The sequence below is a fragment of the Moschus berezovskii genome, chromosome 15, assembly GCF_049115385.1.
Source record: "Moschus berezovskii isolate FMDL1 chromosome 15, NW_MosBer_1.0, whole genome shotgun sequence".
In the NCBI taxonomy this organism is placed as follows: domain Eukaryota; kingdom Metazoa; phylum Chordata; class Mammalia; order Artiodactyla; family Moschidae; genus Moschus; species Moschus berezovskii.
The window spans coordinates 6,701,527-6,721,476 of NC_142474.1; the positions used below are offsets into that span (position 1 = coordinate 6,701,527).

At 51.9% G+C, this 19,950-nt stretch overlaps 1 protein-coding gene across 1 annotated transcript in view; it reads left to right on the top strand.

The window, feature by feature from the left end:
* PREX1 (phosphatidylinositol-3,4,5-trisphosphate dependent Rac exchange factor 1) overlaps positions 1-19,950 on the top strand; it is a 181,275-nt gene that overhangs the window by 61,724 nt on the left and 99,601 nt on the right. The window contains exons 2-3 of the mRNA XM_055438670.2: positions 12,642-12,713; positions 17,035-17,157. Of these exons, the coding sequence (XP_055294645.2) occupies positions 12,642-12,713; positions 17,035-17,157 (195 nt within the window). The remainder of the gene's footprint in view (positions 1-12,641; positions 12,714-17,034; positions 17,158-19,950) is intronic.

The window sequence follows — 19,950 nt, forward strand, 5'->3', positions numbered from 1 at the left end:
ATTGTTTGGGGAGATGGAAAAAAAAAAGCTGGGCGGAGGAAAAAACAAAACCTCTCGAAAGTTATTGTCCTCAGATGTCAAGTGTCAGCCCCGCGGAGAGGAGAGCGCATTCCACCCATTGTCCTTCCACAGACGGGCACAGAGACCCCAGGACGTCCAGCCGCCCCGCCCTGCGTCCTGGGGCCCCCGAGTGACTTGGTTTGCTTTGTCTGGGACATTCCGGCGGGAAATACCACCCAGAATGGAGCCCGTTCCCAGCCACCGCTGTCTCGGCCACTGTGGGCTTTTCCTCGAAGCTGCCCGCCCATCTGTGTCTCCAGATGAGCGTGGGCTGATGCTGATAATACGGGCGAGGGCTCAGTTTCTGCTTTCCGAAGGCACTTTATCCTAACTTGTCAAGGTCTCACCATGCCCCTGTGAGCCAGGCGCCGTGTGTGTATGCGTGCAACAGCCTGTTGAAATATAATTCACGTACCATACAGTTTAGCCACGTAAAGTGTGTGCTTCAGTGGTTTTTAGTATATTCACAGGATATTGTGTCACCACCAGCTACCTAAGGACATTCTCATCATCCCTGCCTCCCCCAAAAAACTCCATACCCCTTAGCAGTCAGGTGCCATTTTTGTATCTGCATTTTGCAGAGAAAGAAACAGAGAGGCTGCCCAGTGTCACATGGCCAGTACATGTCAGAGCCAGGATTTGTACTCAGAATACTTGGCTCTGGAGATATGCTCTTAATGATGATGTAATCGGTGGTTCTTGATGGGGCTGCATTGGGGGGGGGGTGAGGGGGTAGACTTTGCCCCCTCCCCCCTGCAGGAGGTATTGGGCAATGTTTGGAAACATTTCTGGTTGTCACAATTGAGGGTGGGGTTTGCTACTGGTGTCTGGAGGCCAGAGGCCAGGGATGCCGCTAAACGTCCTGTAATACAGAGGACAGCCCCCAGCACCGAAGGATTATCTGCTGCAAAGTCAGTGGTTCAGAGGTTGAGATGCCCTGCTCTTAATCCCATTCTGACGAATCCATTCTTTAGGTAAAAAGACTAGGGGCTCATAGAAGTGGGCAAGAAGTTGGCGTTGGAATAGGAAGGATCTCAGATCATGTTGTGGGTGGGGGTGATAACACCTAGGGGAGAGACATCCTCTGCAGTGTGGAGAGGACTCAGCAGGAAAAAAGTCTGTGCTCCATTAGTGATGCCTGCCCCGGTTGCTGGCACGGGGAGCATCCGTAGGCTTCACCTTTGCCAGGTCTAGGACTCTGGTCTCACACTTAAATGCCTATAAGGCCAGGTAGGAGGAAGATGAGTGTAGCAACAGGCTGGGTAGTAGAAAACAGAGCAGCACCTGCTGGGGGTAGATTTGGTAGCTGCCGCTCTCTTACAGCTGGCTGTGGCCCTTAGGACTTTGGAGACCTGTGGTCAGCTTTTTCAAAGAAGCTCAGGCCTAAGATTTTAATGGGAAATCTGATATTCAAACCCAAGCCTGGATTTCCTCAAAGCCCATTGCTGGTCAAACTAGACATGCCTGTGGGCCACCAGTCTGAGACCCTTGAGAGGGAATTGTATCTCTGCAGCGCCGTTTCAGGCACTGCGTGAATCATGGTTGAAGGAATGACTTGTGGAGGTGAGTTCAGGGAGACTGCAGGCTAGGCTCCAGCCCCGGGGGGGTAGTCTGTGTGGGGAAGAGTGTTGGTGTCTCCTCTGTGGCACACCCGCTTCCCCCACTGTTGCGTCAGCCCTGTTCACAACAGGTTGTAGCAACTCAGCTTTTGCTTGAACTTCCTCCATGGTGGGGGATGTGATGGGGCCGCGTGAAAACTGGGCACCTTTTCTTGGCGCCTGGAGGCTGGGTACTGGGTTCTTTGGTTGGTAAGTCCTATTTGACTCTTCTGTGACCCCACAGACTATAGCCTACCAGGCTCCTCTGTCCTTGGGACTTCCCAGCTAAGAGTACTGGAGTGGGTTGCCATTTCCTTCTCCGGGGGATCTTCCTGACCCAGGGATCAAACCCAAGTCTCCTGTATTGGCAAGTGGGTTCTTTACCACTGAACCACCAGGGACTCCCCTGGGTGGTGAGTATCGGGAGTCTTTTCCAGATGACTAATTGATTAGTCAATTAAACTCTTATTTGTCAAGGATCTTCTGTGCTGGGTCAAGTCCCAGTGTCTCTGAGGGCACAGCAGTGACCTAGACGGATCTCAGAGCCTTTCTGGAACTCATATTCCAGTGGACTAGGGAGACAGTAGACATCATGGGCCGTGACAGGTGCTGTGAAGAAAACAGGAGGAGGGTCAGGTATTGTTTTTAGGATGGTCTCAGACAGATTGGATGTGCCTCAGGGCCTTTGCACTGACTGTTCCCACTACTCAGAATGCCCTTCCCTCAGATACCTGCAAAGCTGCTTCTTCACCTGTCTCCGGGTATCTGCTCAGATGCCATCTCCTCAAAGAGGCTTTCCCTGAGCATCTCTCAAACACTCCCTCATTCCGTCTCTCTCTGGTCCCTCATCTTGCTTTATTTTTCTTCATAGTGCTCGTCCTCACCTGCCATGTTATTTTAAAATCTGTCTGAGCACTGAAGAATTGATGCTTTTGAACTGTGGTGTTGGAGAAGACTCTTGAGAGCCCCTTGGACTGCAGGGAGATCCAACCAGTCCATTCTAAAGGAAATCAGTCCTGAATATTCATTGGAAGGACTGATGCTGAAGCTGAAACTCCAGTACTTTGGCCACCTGATGTGAAGAACTGACTCATTGGAAAAGACCCTGATGCTGGGAAAGATTGAAGACAGGAGGAGAAGGGGATGACAGAGGATGAGATGGTTGGTTGGCATCAGCTACTCGATGGACATGAGTTTGAGCAAGGAGTTGGTGATAGACAGGGAAGCCTGGTGCGCTGCAGTCCATGGGGTCGCAAAGAGTCGGTCACGACTGAACAACTGTACTAATAGTCAGTCTTGCCACCGCTCCATGAGGGCGAATTCAGTCTGATTTGTTCATTTATTGATGTGTCATTGGCTCCTAGCGCAGTGCCTGGCACTTGGTAGGTGGGCAGTGAGCGTTGAGTAAATAGGTGAGTGCAGGAGTGACTCGATCCCCCCATGGAGAGGTCGTGTCTGTGTCTCCAGCAACCAGTTCCATGTTGGGTGCACAGTGGGTCTGGGGTCACGCTTGTTGGCATAGGTGGAGTGACAGCCTCCCCCGAGAATGTACTCATAAGTAAGTTCCCGTTTCCTCACACAGTCTGGCCCACTTCTCTCACCGCCAGCCTCTGTGCCACTTCTTCCAGGAAGTCTTCGTAGTTAGTTTTTACCAGCATCATCGTGCTACGCCTCAGCAACTGCCTCTTTTTATTTTTTTTTTCGGATGAAGAAATAGACTCTGAGGAAGACATTCAGTGACTCTGAGGGCACGCGGTTGGCAGGCGGATGCAGCAGGGTGGCGAGTGCTGGGGAAGGCAGTGGCTTGGCTTTGCATGGCAGCGAGAAGGATGTGGTCACTGTCCAGTCTGTGAACTTCCCCCCCACCACCATTTCACTGCACCCTGGAGATGGTGAAGCAATCGATAGACTGTTTTTAGGATGAAAAAGACAAATAACAAGTCAACAAAACATAGGATAAATACAAGGAGATCTGTAAGTGAGGTTGGTCCAATTCTAGAAGTTTCCTTAGGAAACAGTGGGTTCATGTCTGTCTCCCTACCAGCTCAAGGTGGGGCTGGGGAGGTTATTCCAGCCGATGCTCAGCTGAGCCCTCACTGTGCGCCAGGCACCACGCAAAGTGCCGATGTCTGTGTTAGCATCCATAGTCCTCGCTGCATTCCTGTGTACCCATTTTACAGAGGACGAAACTCAGGCACAGAGAGGTGAGGTCAGCTGCTCGAGGTCTCATAGCTCATCAGTGGCTCTGTGCTCCTGGAAGAGGCCTGATGAAAGAGGGTGCTTGTAGAGGAGAGAGTGCAGAAGTTTTCGATCTCAGCCAGAGTGATGGTGGTGACTGGGTGGAGGATGCTCTCATGTTCCACCCCAGGCTGTGGAAGTGCCAGGCTGGCTCCTGGGGCGTCCGGCCAGGGGTAGCACCTTCAGTTTCCAGAGTCAACACAGAGGAGGGTGGGCAGCTCAGAGGCCCCGCTGCAGAAGGACAGCCTGGTTCTGTCTCTGCCAGTGGGTGCTACTTGCTCTGCATGGGGACATCTGCCCTCCAGGAAGAGAATGCAGACTAGCCTCCTTGATGCTGCAAAATGATAATCGGGCTGGGCAGGGGAGAGCCTGGAATGTGGAATAACCTCTCCGATCCAGTTTTTTTTTTTTTAAAAGCATGTGTTTATGTTACAAAATGACTTTTGATTTCAAAGTAGAAATTTGGGAAGAAACAGAAATGAAGGAGAAAATTGAAATTACTTATCATTCCACTAGTTAGCTTCCATGGCTAGTGATAAAACCCACACATTAGTGCCTTAAATGATATGGAATTTTCCTTCTTACTGAATTATAGGCTTCCCAGGATAGATGTGTTGGCTTCACTGTAATTAGGGACATAAGCTTCTTCTGTATTGCTGCTCTATCTTCAATCCCTGGCTTTTACCTCATGGTATAAGATGGTTGCTTGACCTCCAGGCATCACATTTGCTATCCAGTCAGCAGGAAGGAGGAATAGCAAGAGAATCCTGGCCTGTTCCTCCCCTCATCCCCAAGGATACTTCCGCTTCCAGTGTATGTAATCCACTCCTCCCTCGGTAGCGCAAACTTAGTTGTGGGACCACATCTAGTTGCAAAGGAAACTGCAAAATATAGTCTTTAGGGAACAGTTAGTAATCTTGGCTGTATTCTCACACAGTTTAGGGTATTTCGTTCCACACTTTTTCTTTTCTGTGTCTATGTAGAAATTATTTAACCAAAAAGGAGATTATATTTTATGCACTCTTCTGTAACTTGGGTTTTTTCCTAAGATACATTCACACTTTTTTCTGTATCACTCTATGGACTTCTGCAAACCATTTTTAGTATGATGATCCTTTTGCCAAGATGGACAGTTTATTTAACTAAACCCCAAATGTTAGAATTTAAAATCAGACACTAAAGTTAAATCTTGATGCCACATGTGAGATTTAGCTATTCCTATAGGATAAATGCTGGAGTGGATGGTGGAAAGGATTTGCTGGAGTCACTGTGCTTTTGGGGGTCTTCCCAAACTCTGGCCCCTGTGGGGCTGCTAAGTGCAGGCTGTACAAAGGCCCTTTCTGTTGTTATTGTTGTTATTATTTTTTAAAATTTATTTTTATTTGGAGGATAATTGCTTTACAGTGTTTTGTTGGTTTCTGCCACACAACACCATGAATCAGCCCCAAGTATGCTGCTGTTGTATTCACTCAACCGTGTCCGACTCTTGGCGACCCCGTGGACCGCAGCATGCCAGGCCTCCCTGTCCATCACCAGCTCCCGGAGCTTGTTCAAACTCCTGTCCATCGCGTCAGTGATGCCATCCAGCCATCTCATCCTCTGTCGTCTCCTTCTCCTCCTGCCCTCAATCTTTCCCAGCATCAGGGTCTTTTCTAATGAATTGGCTCTTCGCATAAGGTGACCAAAGTATTGGAGCTTCATCTTCAGCATCAGTCCTTCTAATGAATATTCAGGACTGATCTCCTTTATGAAGGACTGGTTGGATCTCCTTGCAGTCCAAGGGACTCTCAAGAGTCTTCTCCAACACCACAGTTCAAAAGCATCAATTCTTCAGCGCTCAGCCTTCTTTAGGGTCCAGCTCTCACATCCATACATGACTACTGGAAAAACCATAGCTTTGACTAGACAGATGTCTGTCAGCAAAGTGATATCTCTGCTTTTTAATATGCTATCTAGTTTTGTCACAGCTTTTCTTCCAAGGAGCAAGCATCATTTAATAAAGTAAAATGCTGTTGTTAGTATTACTTTATTACTGTTACTTGGATTCATGGCTGTTCTGTGACACTCTGCTTCCCTGGACCCTGGACCACCCAGATCACCTAGGGATTTAGGGTCCTCAGGGCACCCCCTTTCCTGTCTTTGTTATGGTCTGGGGGCTGCTGCACGCCCCCCCCCCCACTTCTTGCCGTTCCCCTGGGCCTCTCAGGTTTCACCATATGTCTGGTGAGGTCACGCCAGTCAAGGCAGGGATGTCCCTGGGGGCAGGCGGGCCGCCTCCCCTTAGTGATCAGGTTGCTGGTGGCAGTCTCAGAGAGCATCTTTGAGGCCTCCTTCTCTCCTTTTTCATCTCCAGGGAGAGAATTTTCTTCCCAAGGCTGTGGTCATGGGTTCCAGACAGATGGCGGCTCCCCAGTAGCACCCCAGAGGGCAGCTGCTACCTGTCTGCTTCTTGCGTGGTTTGTCCTGTTCAGTTACTGAGTGCTGCTGTGTGTTGGAAATGGGTTGGAGACTCATCACCGGGCCAGACTGCCTGGGTTCGAGGCCCAGCTTTGCCACCTCCTAGCTGCATGGCTTTGGCTAAGCTCTTTACTACACCGGGCCAGTTCCCGCCTCTGTAAAATGGGCACAGTCATAGTAGGACCGAACTCCTAGCGTTGTTTGAGGATGAAAAACACTTCGAGTAACACCTGTCATATAATAAAGCTCAAAGGTGTAAGGTAGGGTAACAATTGCAAAAGAATAGCAGATCTATCATTGTTATTATTATACTTTTCAATGCTGTACCCGTTACTTCTGGAACGTGTTCTGGGCCCCTTCCCAAGAACAGTGTGTCATCAAGCAGGTGACTGGTGTGGGACCCACGTGCCTCAGTTTCCCCGTTTGTCTTTGCGGCCTGCTCTACGTGTGAGAGAGGGGCCTCAGACCCAGCGAGGTGGTGCGGGGGTGCACCCCGGGGATAAGAACCAAGGGGTGTGGCGGGAGTGTGGACGGCAGCTGTCACCAGGTGCAGGGGTTGATGCGGGCCAGAGGTGGGAGGTGCAGCACGCAGTGAGGAAAGCAGGTTGCTGAAAGCACGTCATTGACACAAGTGTTGTAAACTCGCAAAACAGTGTTCGGCGTCGCCTCTCAGCTCGCACGCGCCCAGTGAGCGGGCACAGGCCTGTGTGGGGGCGAGGAGCACGCGTCCAGGGCAGTCGGTGCCTTGCAGGATGAGCAGGCGCCCACGTAGCTCACCTCACTCTGGAATGATTCCTTTCTTTCTGCATCTGCATTGAGGGCTTGATATTCACAAGGCACATGGATGAAGTGCCCTGATCTCAGGTGCCCACGGATAAGGCTTTGAATATGCATTCGCCTGTGTAACTGCCGCTCAGATCAAGAAGTAGAATATTTCCAGCTCCTCCCATCCCAGTCCCACCCACCCTCTCCCTTGTGTCCCTTCCCAGTCTACACCTCCTCTGGACTTGATGAATTTTGTTTAGAAAATGGTTTAAAGCAAATTTGTTGTTGTTCAGTCACTCAGTCATGTCCAACTCTTTGTGACCCCATGGACTGCAGCACGCCAGGCTTCCCTGTCCATCACCAAGTCCTGGTGTTCACTCAAACACATGTCCATTGAACTGGCGATGCCATCCAACCATCTCATCCTCTGTCGTCCCTTCTCCTCCCACTTTTGATCTTTCCCAGCATTGACATGGTTTGACACAATGCTGAGAAGATTTTCCAAAACTAGGTAGTGATGTGTCTGTGGGTGTTAAATTTTTCTCTAACCGTTTGGGGATCCTTGACATATTTCATCATCATCACCATCATCGTAAAAGAGGAGAGGAGGACTTGCCGAGAGGCAGGGACGCGACCCAGGCAGGGTGCTGCGTGGACATGGCATGGACAAAGACGCCCAGGCCAGGGGGGATTGCAGGCAGCCCTGGGACTCCTGAGAGCGGGCTCGTCTCTAAGGGAGGTTTCCGAGATGAGAGATGCTTTTGGCCAAGTGTCCCAGAACTGTCAAGGTTTGGACACGGAGTCGCCCTGGAGGGTGCCTTTCACCACCCCGCCTGCACAAAGGGCATCGGTGCCTGCTTGGAAAAGCCAGTCGTGCCTTGGGCAGCATGCGGGCTGGACTCGGAGCCCCTGCCTGCCCATTCTTTCTGGGCCATGAGCCGCGGTCATGCCCAGCACACCAGCCTGTTCGCGGCTCCTCTGTGGGTGGCCCGAGCCTCGCATTGTCCCAGCACAATTGCGGTGGCCGTGCTCTTGTGGGGAAAGTGGGGCAGGAAGCCCTGATCTAGGCCAGCCGCGCCGCTCCCAGCTTCCTGCTCTGCCCGATGTGCCGGTTGAGGCTGCCTTGTCCTCCAGACCCGTCTGGGGAGGCTGGAGGCTGGACTTCCCGGCAGCATCACAGGCCCTGGGAAAACATCCTCTGGGAACTCCTGTCTGCTGACCACCCCCACCGCCCCACCCATTGTCTTTTAAAAAGAAGGATCATCAGTCTGCCACGTGGCCCAAGCTGAGGTTCCTGCCATGAGTTAGGCACCATGCCAGGCAGATTTTAGCCGTTCCTTCCTGAGGGCTTATTGTATGCCAGGAGCAGATCTAGGCCCTGAGGGTCCAGCTGGGAAGAAGACTGGCAAGGACCCTGCCCTCATGGAGCTCCCATTCACTTTATCCTAATACATTCTGAAAGCCGGGATGGTATGACTATGATCTACGTATCTGGGAAGAGTAAACTGAGACGCGGGGTTTCCCAGGTGGCGCTAGTGGTAAAGAACCCCCCTGCCAATGCAGGAGATGTGAGACACGCACGTTCTATCCCTGGATCGGGAAGGCCCCTTGGAGGAGGGAATGGCCACTCACTCCAGTATTCATGCCTGGAGAATCCTGTTGACAGAGGAGCCTGGTGGTCTATGGTTCATAAGTTTGCAAAGAGTCGGACACAATGGAAGCGACTTGCACACATGCACACACGCACATATGCAAACTGAGACTCAGAGAGACCAATGTACTTTCTGAGGTCACACAGCAGGAAGGAGGAGGAATGCAGTTTAAAGCCAAATCATTGGTTTCCAAGCCTGACCTTTGCTCTTGGATTGGGGTAAAGGTTTTATCCCAACCATGCTCCCTTATTTTTGCCTTTCCTCTCAGAGCTGGTATAGATTGCTTAATCTCAGTCTTTTTGTCTGACAGATGGCCTCTTAATAAAGTGTCTCTCTACAGTGCAGGAGACCCGGGTTCGATCCCTGGGTTGGGAAGTTCCCCTGGAGAAGGAAATGGCAACCCACTCTGGTACTCTTGCCTGGAGAATCCCATGGATGGAGAAGCCTGGTAGGGTACAGTCCATGGGGTCACAAAGAGTCGGACATGACTGAGTGAATTCACTTTCACTTTGGACTTCCCTGGTGGCTCAGATGTTAAAGCGTCTGCCTACAATGCGGGAGACCCGGGTTCGATCCCTGGGTTGGGAAGATCCTCTGGAGAAGGACATGGCAACCCACTCCAGTACTCTTGCCTGGAGAATCCCATGGATGGAGGAGCATGGTAGGCTATAGTCCATGGGTTCACAAAGAGTTGGACACGACTGAGCGACTTCACTAATGCAAGATGAGAAGGTGATAAGTGCATGGAGACAGGGCGGGCATCCTGGAGGAGGTGACATTTGAGCTAAGGAGTGATGAATGAGAAGGAGCTGGTCCAGAACAGATGGGAGCACATATCCCGTCAGTAGGAGCAGCATGGGCAAAGGTCCTGAGGCAGGGGCATGCCTGGCAGGTGGAAGGAAAGAGAGATTAAAGATGTGGCTGAAGATTATTGAGGTGTGAGGTGGGAATGGAGGGCTGGAAGGTGAGTTCAGGGAGATTAACTAGTGCATGGGGACCTTATGGACTGTGGGAAGATGGGATTTTTTTTTTTTTAAGTGTATTGAGTAGCCATGGAAAGTTTTAAGCCATGGATTGATAGGATCTGATTCACATACTTAAAAAGATCCCTCAGGCTGTGTGTATGGTAAAAGGAACAGGGAGGAGGGGATTGCAGTCCAGACAGAAGGTGATGGTGACTTGGACCAGGGAGGTGACTGAGGATGTAGGGAGAAGTGGTCTGATTTAAAAAACAAGTTGAAGGTGAAGCTGTGATAGCGTTTGCTGATGGATGGAAATGAAGTGTCAGAGAAAGAGGGGGTCGAGGATGACCGGGGCGTTTTGGTTGGAGATCCTGAATGGCAGAGGTGCCATTTTTCAGGCTGGGAAGGGCTTGGTGCTGTGTGGACTTGGAGGGAAGTTCAGGAACTAGGTTTGGGATGCGTTAAGTTTGAGATGGTCCTTGGACGTCTGGCCTTCCCTGGTGGCTCAGATGATAAAGAATTCATCTTTCAATGCAGGAAACCTGAGTTCTATCCCTGGGTTGGGAAGATCCCCTGGAGGAGGGCATGGCAACCCACTCCAGTATTCTGGCCTGGAGAATCCCGAGGGACAGAGGAGCCTGATGGGCTACAGTCCATGGGGGTCATACAGAGTCGGACACAACTGAGCGACTGATGCTGACCCGGACGTCTTGGTGGAGTTGTCTAGTTGTCAGGCCGAGTCCGGGGGGCGGTGTACACTTGGGCTGCAGGAACTGGTCGTGAATGCATTGCAGTGAGTGTGGACAGAGAGGCAAGGCCACCTTGTTGTCCCCAACTTTCCTCTCTGAGACCTGCCCTGTGGAGTGCCGGTGAGCGTCTTCCTGGGAGAGCAGAGTCCACAGGCGCCCAGGCTCCCGTGACATCTGTGGATGTCCTTTTGGGCGGCGGGAGAGGATCCGACAGCCGCCTCTCTGTCCACCTGCCCCTGCTTTGCTCCGTCCTGGGCCGTCCCCTCCAGCTTCCCCACTCAGAGGTTTCCCCTGTGTTCCACCCACGTGCGGTGGCGAGGATGACTGGCAGGCCACCATGCCGCCTCCTGATCTGCGGACTGTGGAGCTGTCTTCACAGGGGGCTCCTTGTGGCTGTTGCCAGGTCAGCCTGGGGCAAGTCCTGGAGTCGGGGCAAACTCTCCCCTCAGTCTCCCTCAGGGGCAGGCTTTCATCCCCCACCTGCCCAAGTCCATTCCCCTGGCCCCGAGGGATTTCTCAGCGGCGTGTCCATCCCACCCAAGCAGGGCCAGGCCACTGTCATTGCTCATCAGTGTGGCTGCATCCCTCCACTCTGGTCCCCAGCTTTCGTGCTCAACCCCTGAAACCTACTTCCTTGCAAAAACAGATGGCTCTTCTGCCACCATTTAAAAGCTGGGAGGGACTTCTCTGGTGGTCTAGCGATTAGGACTCCGTGCTTCCTCTGCAGGGGCATGAGTTTGATCCCTGGTCAGGGAACTAATATCCCTTATTAGCATGGCCAGAAAGCAAAACAGCAACAAAACCCCCAAATGCTTTAAAAAAAAAAATAATAAAAGCTGGGAGACTTTGCTTTTTTTAAAAAAAAAAAAACAACAACCTAATTTCTGGCTTCACTTGGGGAAAAGAAAATAACTCCTCCAGAACATCTGGCGATCCTGGGCCTGCTGCCCTCCCACGTGGCCGTGCTTCGAGGGGGCGAACGGCTGGCCCCTCTGGTGGTTGTGTGTTCACCTGTTCCCCACAACCGCCCCTGCCAGGCCCCGCCTTTATTGTCTCACATCACAGAAGGGGGAAATGATTTCTCTGTTCCGAGCCCTTGAAAAAAGTGGTGGAATGAATGAGGTTCATCCACATGGTAGCATCCTGGGCAGCCATAAAAGGAGAATGAGGATGTTGCCTGGGTTATGATACGGAGGGATCTTTAAGCTATGTTCAGTGGAAACAGGAGGTCCAGGGCACCCTGTGTGTGCTGCTATCTTTTGGTGTGTATAAAGGGGAAAACAGGAATATGTGTGTGTGTGTGTGTGTGTGTGCGCGCATAAATTTATATGTGTGTTTACTCTTTCCGAGCTTTATCGGGGCATAACTGACATATAACATTGTGTAAATTGAAGGTACACCACTTCCTTCAGTGCATTTATATATTGCAAAATGATTAGCATCATCGTGCAGCTTTAAGTATATAATAAGTTTTATTGCCTGTAATTGCTCTTCTGTACACTAGAGCCTTAGAATTTATTTTTCTAATAATGGAAACTTTGTGCTTTTTGACCAACATGTGTATGTGTATTTGGAAGTTTTCAGAAGGCACAAGGAGCTGTGGTTCCTGTGGGGGAGAGAGGGACTACATGGATAGGGGCTGGGGTGTCAGAAACCCACTTTTCCAATTTTGACTATATATAGATATTTTTAAAAAATTAACAAATTAAAAAAATTTTGGGATTTGGGATCTTCGTTCCCCAACCAGGGATCGAACCCACGTCCCCTGCAGTGGGGGCGTGGAGTCCTAATCACTGGGCTGCCGGGGAAGTTCCTATAGTTTTGACTTTTGAGCCCTGCGAATGGTTATTATTTAGAAGTTAAGTTTCTAAACAAGAAAAATAATGGGAAAACGAATTGCAGTCCACGAGGGTCCCCTGGGCGATGACGCAGGTGTGAGCATAGGTCCTTGGCGCAGGGTTTGTGTTGGTCTCCGCAGAGCCTGGCCGGGTACGTGCTCCATAAACATGTGTTGGCTGAACAGCCGGCCGAGTAGGTTTTTGCTTCTTTCCCGCCTATGTCCAGGGCCGCGCTGGCGCTTAAACTCATGACCTTCCTTCTGTGCCGCCTCCAGGGGACTGGCAGCGTGGAAGCTCACCTCTCCCTGCTTCTCTCTTCCAGGCATTCCTGCATCGCATCCGGCAGAATGCGGCGGACTCGGTGGAGAAGGGCCTGACGGAGGAGAACGTCAAGGTGGGGGCCCGGGGCCCCTGCTGTCCCTGCTGCACAGAGCTGCCTTGCTTCTCCCCGGGTGATGCTCAGAGGGGTGCAGGGGTGGGGGTGGGTTTGCTCCCCTGGGTGATGCTCAGAGGGGCGCGGGGGTGGGTGTGGGTGCATCTACCCCACAGGCAGCTGGCTCTGCCCTCCCCCCGCCCCCCGCTTGCTCCCTGTGGCCTTGGAGGCCCCTGGGTCCCGTGAGCGGACCGTGCTGGGGGTCTGTGAGGAAGACTCGGCCTCGGGCCCCACTCCCAGCTCAGGATTTTTCTCCCCTTGCTCAGTACAACCATCCTGTCTCCCAGCCTCCTCGCGCAGGGGCCCCTGGCTTGGTGCCAGTGGAAAATCCCTTGCCAAGTGCCCCTGGGAGCCTGGCGCCTCCGTCTGCCCTCCTGGCAGCCCGGGCCCCTGCCCTACACTGGGCGTTGAGTGTGAGGCAGAGCGGATGAGTAACTGGGTCCAGGCTTCATCTTGGCCGTGGCTCTGGGGAGTTTCGGGAGGAAGTCAATAGGCCTTCTGTGTGCTCAGTACGGGCCCCAGAGGTCCCTGGTTCCAGTGTGATCTCACTCTCTGAGAAGCCGCCTCCAGCCCTTTGGGGCTCTGGGGTCCTGGTGCCTGGAGAGAGGGGGAGTTGGGGCAGGGTGGGAGTCAGCTGTGCCCAGCATGTACAGCTCATAAAGGGCTTGGTCACGCTGGAGATCCCCCTGCATACGTCCAAGGTTGATAGCCACCTTGTACATTGTTCGTTGATAATTCTGAGTCCAGTATTTTGGGTAAGAAAGCTGAGACACAGAGATGTAGAGAGACCTACGCAGCGTCAGTGCCTGGCTGGTTCCTGGGAGGGCTGGCATTGAACCTTTTCTGCATTCATTCAGAAAGCAAATATTTACTGAGTCCCTACTGCTCATTAGTCTATTTATTACAGTCTATTTATTTATTGGCTTCCCTGGTGGCTCAGTGGGTAAAGAATCCACCTGCCATGCAGGAGGCGCAGGAGACTCAGGTTCTGTCCGTGGGTCCCTGGAGAAGGGCATGGCTCCCCACTCCCGTGTTCTTGCCTGGAGAGTCCTATGGACTGAGGAACCTGGCGGGCTACAGTCCACAGCATCGCAAAGAGTAGGACACGACTGAAATGACTGAGCACATTTATTTATTACATCTTAACAGTATGCATTATAATTAAGAATTGTAATTTATTGCAGTTCGAAAAAAATTGCCTTTTTTATGAGGTGTGATTCATATAAAGTAAAGGATCCAATCCTAAGGGCAGCTCCTCGGTACATGCCTCCTCCCCAGAGACAAGCACTGGCTTCCAGTGGCGTTGGTTGGCTCTGCCTTCTCTTGAACTGTGTATAGAGATGATCACTTTGTGGTGCCGGGCATCTTTTGTTCACTGTCATGTCTGTGAGACTTGCCCTTGTTTGGCGTGGCTGGGAGTCACTCCTGCTCGTGGCTGTGTAGTAATCCATAGTGCGAACGCACCACCGTCGACTCCTTCATTGTCCTTTTGGTGGCTGTGTGTGCACAGTTTTTGGCTGTGATGAGTGTTCTCACCTGTCTTTGTGGGGACACAGGCTCTCATTTCTTTGGGGTGTATGCTCAGGAGACAGATACTTATTTTGGAATTCTGCAGCCATTCCTTGACGTGAGTGTAAGAATAGGATGTATCCTATGAGTCTTTAAGCACATTCAACCATGTGAGCTGGACAGAACAAGAGAGAGAAAAATAACCCAACACTGCGGGTGACTCCTACAGCCACTGCCTGTGACCAGTGTCCCCAGGATAAGGCCGAGGAGGACGAGGGTCTCTGGCCCTCTGGGGCTTCGCCTTTGGCGCGTGGTCTCCTGCCCCTTGGCCCTTGCTGCCCACCCGCAGGCCTCTGCGGACTGTCTGCTGCCTTTGCCGGGTCTCGGGTTGGTCTTCATTCTTCGGGGTCTTGATTGCAGTGTCACCTTTCCAGAGTGGTGGTCCTTGGCCCTCTGTGTTTAAACGTGCAACCTCCTCCTCCTGCCCACCCCCGGAATTCCCTTCCTGATTTATGTTTGTCCTGAGTGCTTCTTGTCACCTGGAAAACTATAGTTATTTGTTGGCTGTCTGTCCCCTTCCAGTTGAATGTCAGCTGCATGGAGGCAGGTGGGGGGCTGTTCTCTTCTGTGTGCCCAGGGCCTGGTGCACAGTGGGGGCTCAGGTAGTACTCGCTGAAGGAATGACTGTGTAAGAAACCCAAGAAGGAGCTGGAAGCCGCAGTGATTGGTGACCCGGGCTGCTAGCTGCTGCGGGTGGGAAGTGGGGAAGAGGGACTCCGGGTTGTATTTATTGGGGTGCTCAAAAGGAACTTCTTGTTCCTATAATATTTTGATTTTTGAACCCTGTGAATGCCTTCTTCAAAATTAAATGAAAAATGCACCTGTTTAAAAAAAATAAAGCAGAAAAAGGAATTTCGCAGTTCAAAGGGCCTAGAGTCAATGGAAATTCTCCCGTAGTTGTTCTTAGAGGCCTTGGTGGTTCCCAGTTGGTGTTATTGTTCCGGGGTCTCTGCTTCTGCCAGTGCAGAGAAGAGTGGCCTTTGCATGTGTGTTGTCTCACACAGATGGATCCATATTGGAATTCCAGGTGGTGCCATGATACCCGCCACCCCAGCCCCCACTTAACAGTGTATAATCAAGGATCATTCCAGGGCTCCGGATCCGTATATACAAGCCTGCAGATTTTTTTCACAGGCTCAGAGTATTTCAGAATATGGGATGTATTTAAATATAACCAGTCCAGCTTGTTTAACTATTTCACAAGTCCCCTTCAATGCATGTTTAACTTTCCTCCGGTCCTCTGCTGCTGCAAATAGAGCTGCAGTATATGGTCCTGGCCATCCATCCAGTTCTCAACTTTGGTGCAATAAACATGTTGGGCTGGACGGTCCTTTGCCATCGAGGGGGCTGTCCTGTGTCTGTCTCGTAGAATGTTCAGCAGCATCTCTGACCTCTACCTTTCAGACACTAGGAGCGTCCTGATTTGTTACAGCTGAGTTTGTCACAATCGAAAATGCCCCCATACATTGGCAGTTGTCCCCTGGGAGGCAAAACTGTCCCTGCTTGGAAATGACTGATCAAAAGGTTCAATTCTAAAATACAGACTTGCCAGGCCAGACTGTGCACTTCAAACTTTATAGGTTCTGGGGGAAACAAACATTTTTGTATGGTTTGTGAGGGTTTAAACGGCATTTTGATCTTCCTTCCCTATAATATTTTATTTTATCACATCATTTTAATTCTTGTTGGGAACTTCCTTCCCCATTTGAAAAGTCAGTCCTATGGTTGGATATACAAGGTGTGTGTCTTAGACTGTGATGAATGCCACAGTATATGATCTTCCGCACGCTGAGTGTGAAGTTCACGTCTGTCTGCTGCTTCACTGGACTGCCTGACCTTGGCCAAGTTAATAATTTTCTCTGAGCCTCCATTCTTCATCTGTGAACTGGGGATGAGAACTGTTCCTGCCTCATGGAGTTATATGGAGGCTTAGATGCCATCAGTTCAGTTCAGTCGTTCAGTCGCTCAGTCGTGTCCGACTCTCCGTGACCCCATGAATCACAGCACGCCAGGCCTCCCTGTCCATCACCAACTCCCGGAGTTCACTCAAACTCATGTCCATCAAGTCGGTGATGCCATCCAGCCATCTCATTCTCTGTCGTCCCCTTCTCCTCCTGCCCCCAATCCTTCCCAGCATCAGACTCTTTTCCAGTGAGTCAGCTCGTCGCATGAGGTGGCCAAAGTATTGGAGTTTCAGCTTTAGCATCAGTCCTTCCAATGAACACCCAGGACTGATCTCCTTTAGAATGGACTGGTTGGATCTCCTTGCAGTCCAAGGGACTCTCAAGAGCCTTCTCCAGCACCACAGTTCAAAAGCATCAATTCTTCGGCGCTCAGCTTTCTTCACAGTCCAACTCTCACATCCATACATGACCACTGGAAAAGCCATAGCCTTGACTAGGCGGACCTTTGTTGGCAAAGTAATGTCTCTATCTAGGTTGGTCATAACTTTCCTTCCAAGGAGTAAGCGTCTTTTAATTTCATGGCTGCAATCAGCCATAAATGCACATAAAGTTCTTAGCACAGGATTAGGCGTTAATCCTGTTTGGTGAATGTTAGCAGTATTTTTGTTATTATCGTGATTTCTGTGAGCCCGTTTCCCTGTGCCCTCCTCACCTGGACTGGGGGGGTTATGTATTTTTTTAAAGCTTCATTTTGCTCTTCCTCTGAGCCTGGATTGATGCTGTCCCTGGGCCTCGTGTTCCCCTCGCAGATCCTGTTCTCGAACATCGAAGACATCCTGGAGGTTCATAAGGATTTCCTGGAGGCCTTGGAGTTTTGCTTACATCCGGAGCCTCAGTCTCAGCACGAACTTGGGAATGTGTTCTTAAAATTCGTGAGTACAGTGCCCCAGCCCCTGTCAGAGCCTGTAGCTTTTAGGGAATGGGCTTCTCCCTGGGTCCCCTTGACCAGTTTCACCTGCAGGCATGTCTGGGCGATGGAGAGGCTGGTGGGCAGGCGGGCCCAACCTGTGTCCCCGCAACAACAGGTGGAGTGTTGAACCCAGCAGACCAAGGGTCTTTTTATTAGCTGGCTCCCCCTCCCTTCAGTGTCACCTGGAGTGTGGTCCCCTTTCCCTCAGAGCTCTTTGCTGAATGACTGCATTCTGGGGTTCCAGTGCCCTCCTGGCTTGGTGGGGCCCCGGGGTGGGCTTGGGTCAGACACACCGGTGTTTGAGTCCCGGCCAGGCCACCCACTGGCCGGTGAGGGTGTCTGACCCCTGGGCTCCCACTGGGACTGCCGGACAGGGAGGCTGCATCTGATTGTCATGGCCGCTGTCTTCTCAAGTCACTTAGAATTTGGGGGGGGGGCGGCTGGAGGAAGGGGATGGAGCCTAGCCCACAGGAGGCACCAGCTTTTCCACACCTGCTCGTCCTGTGCCGCCCGGGACCTCCCCTGCCAGGAGGAAACCCGCCCTGGACTCGTGGGCAGGAGGCCTGGGCCAAACTCCTCTGCTCCCCTAGCCTCAGTTTCCTCCTCTGATTGAGAAGTGGGGATGGGATAATGATGCCTCCTTGGGTTGATGGAAAGACTCAAAGAGGTAAAATGATCAAACATGTAGCCTTGTTCCCAACAAGGGGATAATTTTGTCCCCAGGGGGATATTTGGCCACATCAGGGGACACTTCTGGTTGTCCCAGCTTGGGGAGGGGGTCCATGCTACTGGCTTCTAGTGTGGGGAGGCCAGCCATGCCACCAGTTAGCCCATAACCCACAGGACGGTCCCCACAACAGAGGCTTATCCCGCCTCAAGTGTCAGCAGAAATGAGATGAGGGACTCTGGCCTGGAGCAGGGGCTTAGTCCACGCTGGTGCTCACTTCCGTTGTCACTGTCATTGTCACTAACTCCCTTCTCCAGGGTGTCACATCCGGATGGTCCGAGACGAGGAGGGCAGAGCTGGGCTGCTCATGGGCGACATTAGCCTCTGCAGGTTGTGCCTCAATGTCCTCACCTGTAGAATGGGTCTAAAACTAGACCTGACCCATGATGTTGCTGAGGATCAGGTTTGTTAACATAAGGAAGGAGAGGGCTCAGAACAGCACACCAGGAAGTGCTCACTAAGTGTTGGATATTAGCTGTCCACGTGGCCACCATTCTTCAGTGTTTGAAATAGGATGAGCATGAGAGAGAGACGGGGCACCGTTGAGCCGGGCACTCAGGGAGAGCGAGGAACAGGGCAGGGACGTGTCTGCTCTTGGGGCTGCTGCAGGGAGATGCCTGGAGGGGCAGGGGAGGCAGGGAGACCAGGAGGAGGTCGCTGCACGTGTGAGATGCTGGTGCCCTTGGGTAGGGTGGCGTCCATACGGACGGTGAGAGGGGCAAGCGGCAGTACTGGTTCAGGACACATATCTTTTACTTGTTTATTTATCGCTATATCTTTTTTTTTTGGTTGCTCCTTGTGGCTTGCAAATCTTAGTTCCTTGACCAGGGATGGAACCCCAGCCTCAGCAGTGAAAGCACAGAACCCTAAACACTGGACTGCCAGGGAACTCCCCACGACACGTATCTTGAATAGGAAAATACAAAGGATGGGAGGGGCAGTCTTCCATTTAGGTTCAGAGGAAGGAGTGAACCCCCATTGCTCCGGAGCCAGACTGCTTCGGTTTGATTCCCTGTTCTGCCACTGAACAGCTGAGTGGCTTTGGGCAAGTCACTTCACCTCTCTGGGCCTTAGTCTCTGACTCTCTAAAACGGGGGTGAAGATAGTGCCTGCCCTGGGGTACCGTCATGAGGGTGGAACAAGTTACTTTGAGTGCAGCGCTGAAATCTGGCCTGGTGTGAGTGTCAGCTGCAGGCATTATTCCAGCTGAGGGACCGGGGAAGGCTTCTGGGAGGCGGTGGCATTGTTGGGACGGCCTGTGAAGGGATGGCATCTGAGCTGGAAGTGGAATAGTCCATAATTGAGCTGAGGGTGGGGAAGGGGTCCTCCAGGTGCATTATCCAGCTTGCCACTAACCCCAGGCTCCCTGGGTCCCCCGACTTCTCTGCCTGAGCTGCAGAGGTGTGGTAAGCAGGTTTAACGGACCAGCCAGCGAGGTCTCTGGATCGTGAGTCCCCACCGGGACTGATTTGCTCAGAGATGCAGGGGATGGCTGGAGGAAGGAAGGTGGGAGGTTTGGAGCCCAGGAGGCAGCCCTCTTCTCCGTACCCTCCCGTGCACAGCCTGCAGCCCTCCTCACGTGGCCTCAGCGAACTGGACGATCGTGGCGGCAGTGTTTATCCTCAGAACCTTGATGTGTCGACAGTGGACATTCAGGCCTTTGTGGGGAGCCAGACAAACTTATTTAAGAGGGAAATTTGCATCATTACTGGGTTTGGAAAGTGACTGTCTCTCGCTATTAAACCTAAATACAGTAGAAGCCAAGCTGTGTTACGGCATTCCTTCAAGAAACTTCGGCCCACCTGCGTCTCTGAGCTGACACCTGCTCAGGTGAACAGTTGGAGAACGAAATGGCAACCCACTCCACTGTTCTTGCCTGGAGAATCCCAGGGACAGAGGAGTCTGGTGGGCTGCCGTCTATGGGGTCGCACAGAGTCGGACACGACTGAAGCGACTTAGCAGCAGCAGCAGGCACACAGCGGCAGACTGGCTTTGGTGTTCCACCACAGCTTGCCGAGACCCTCCCTT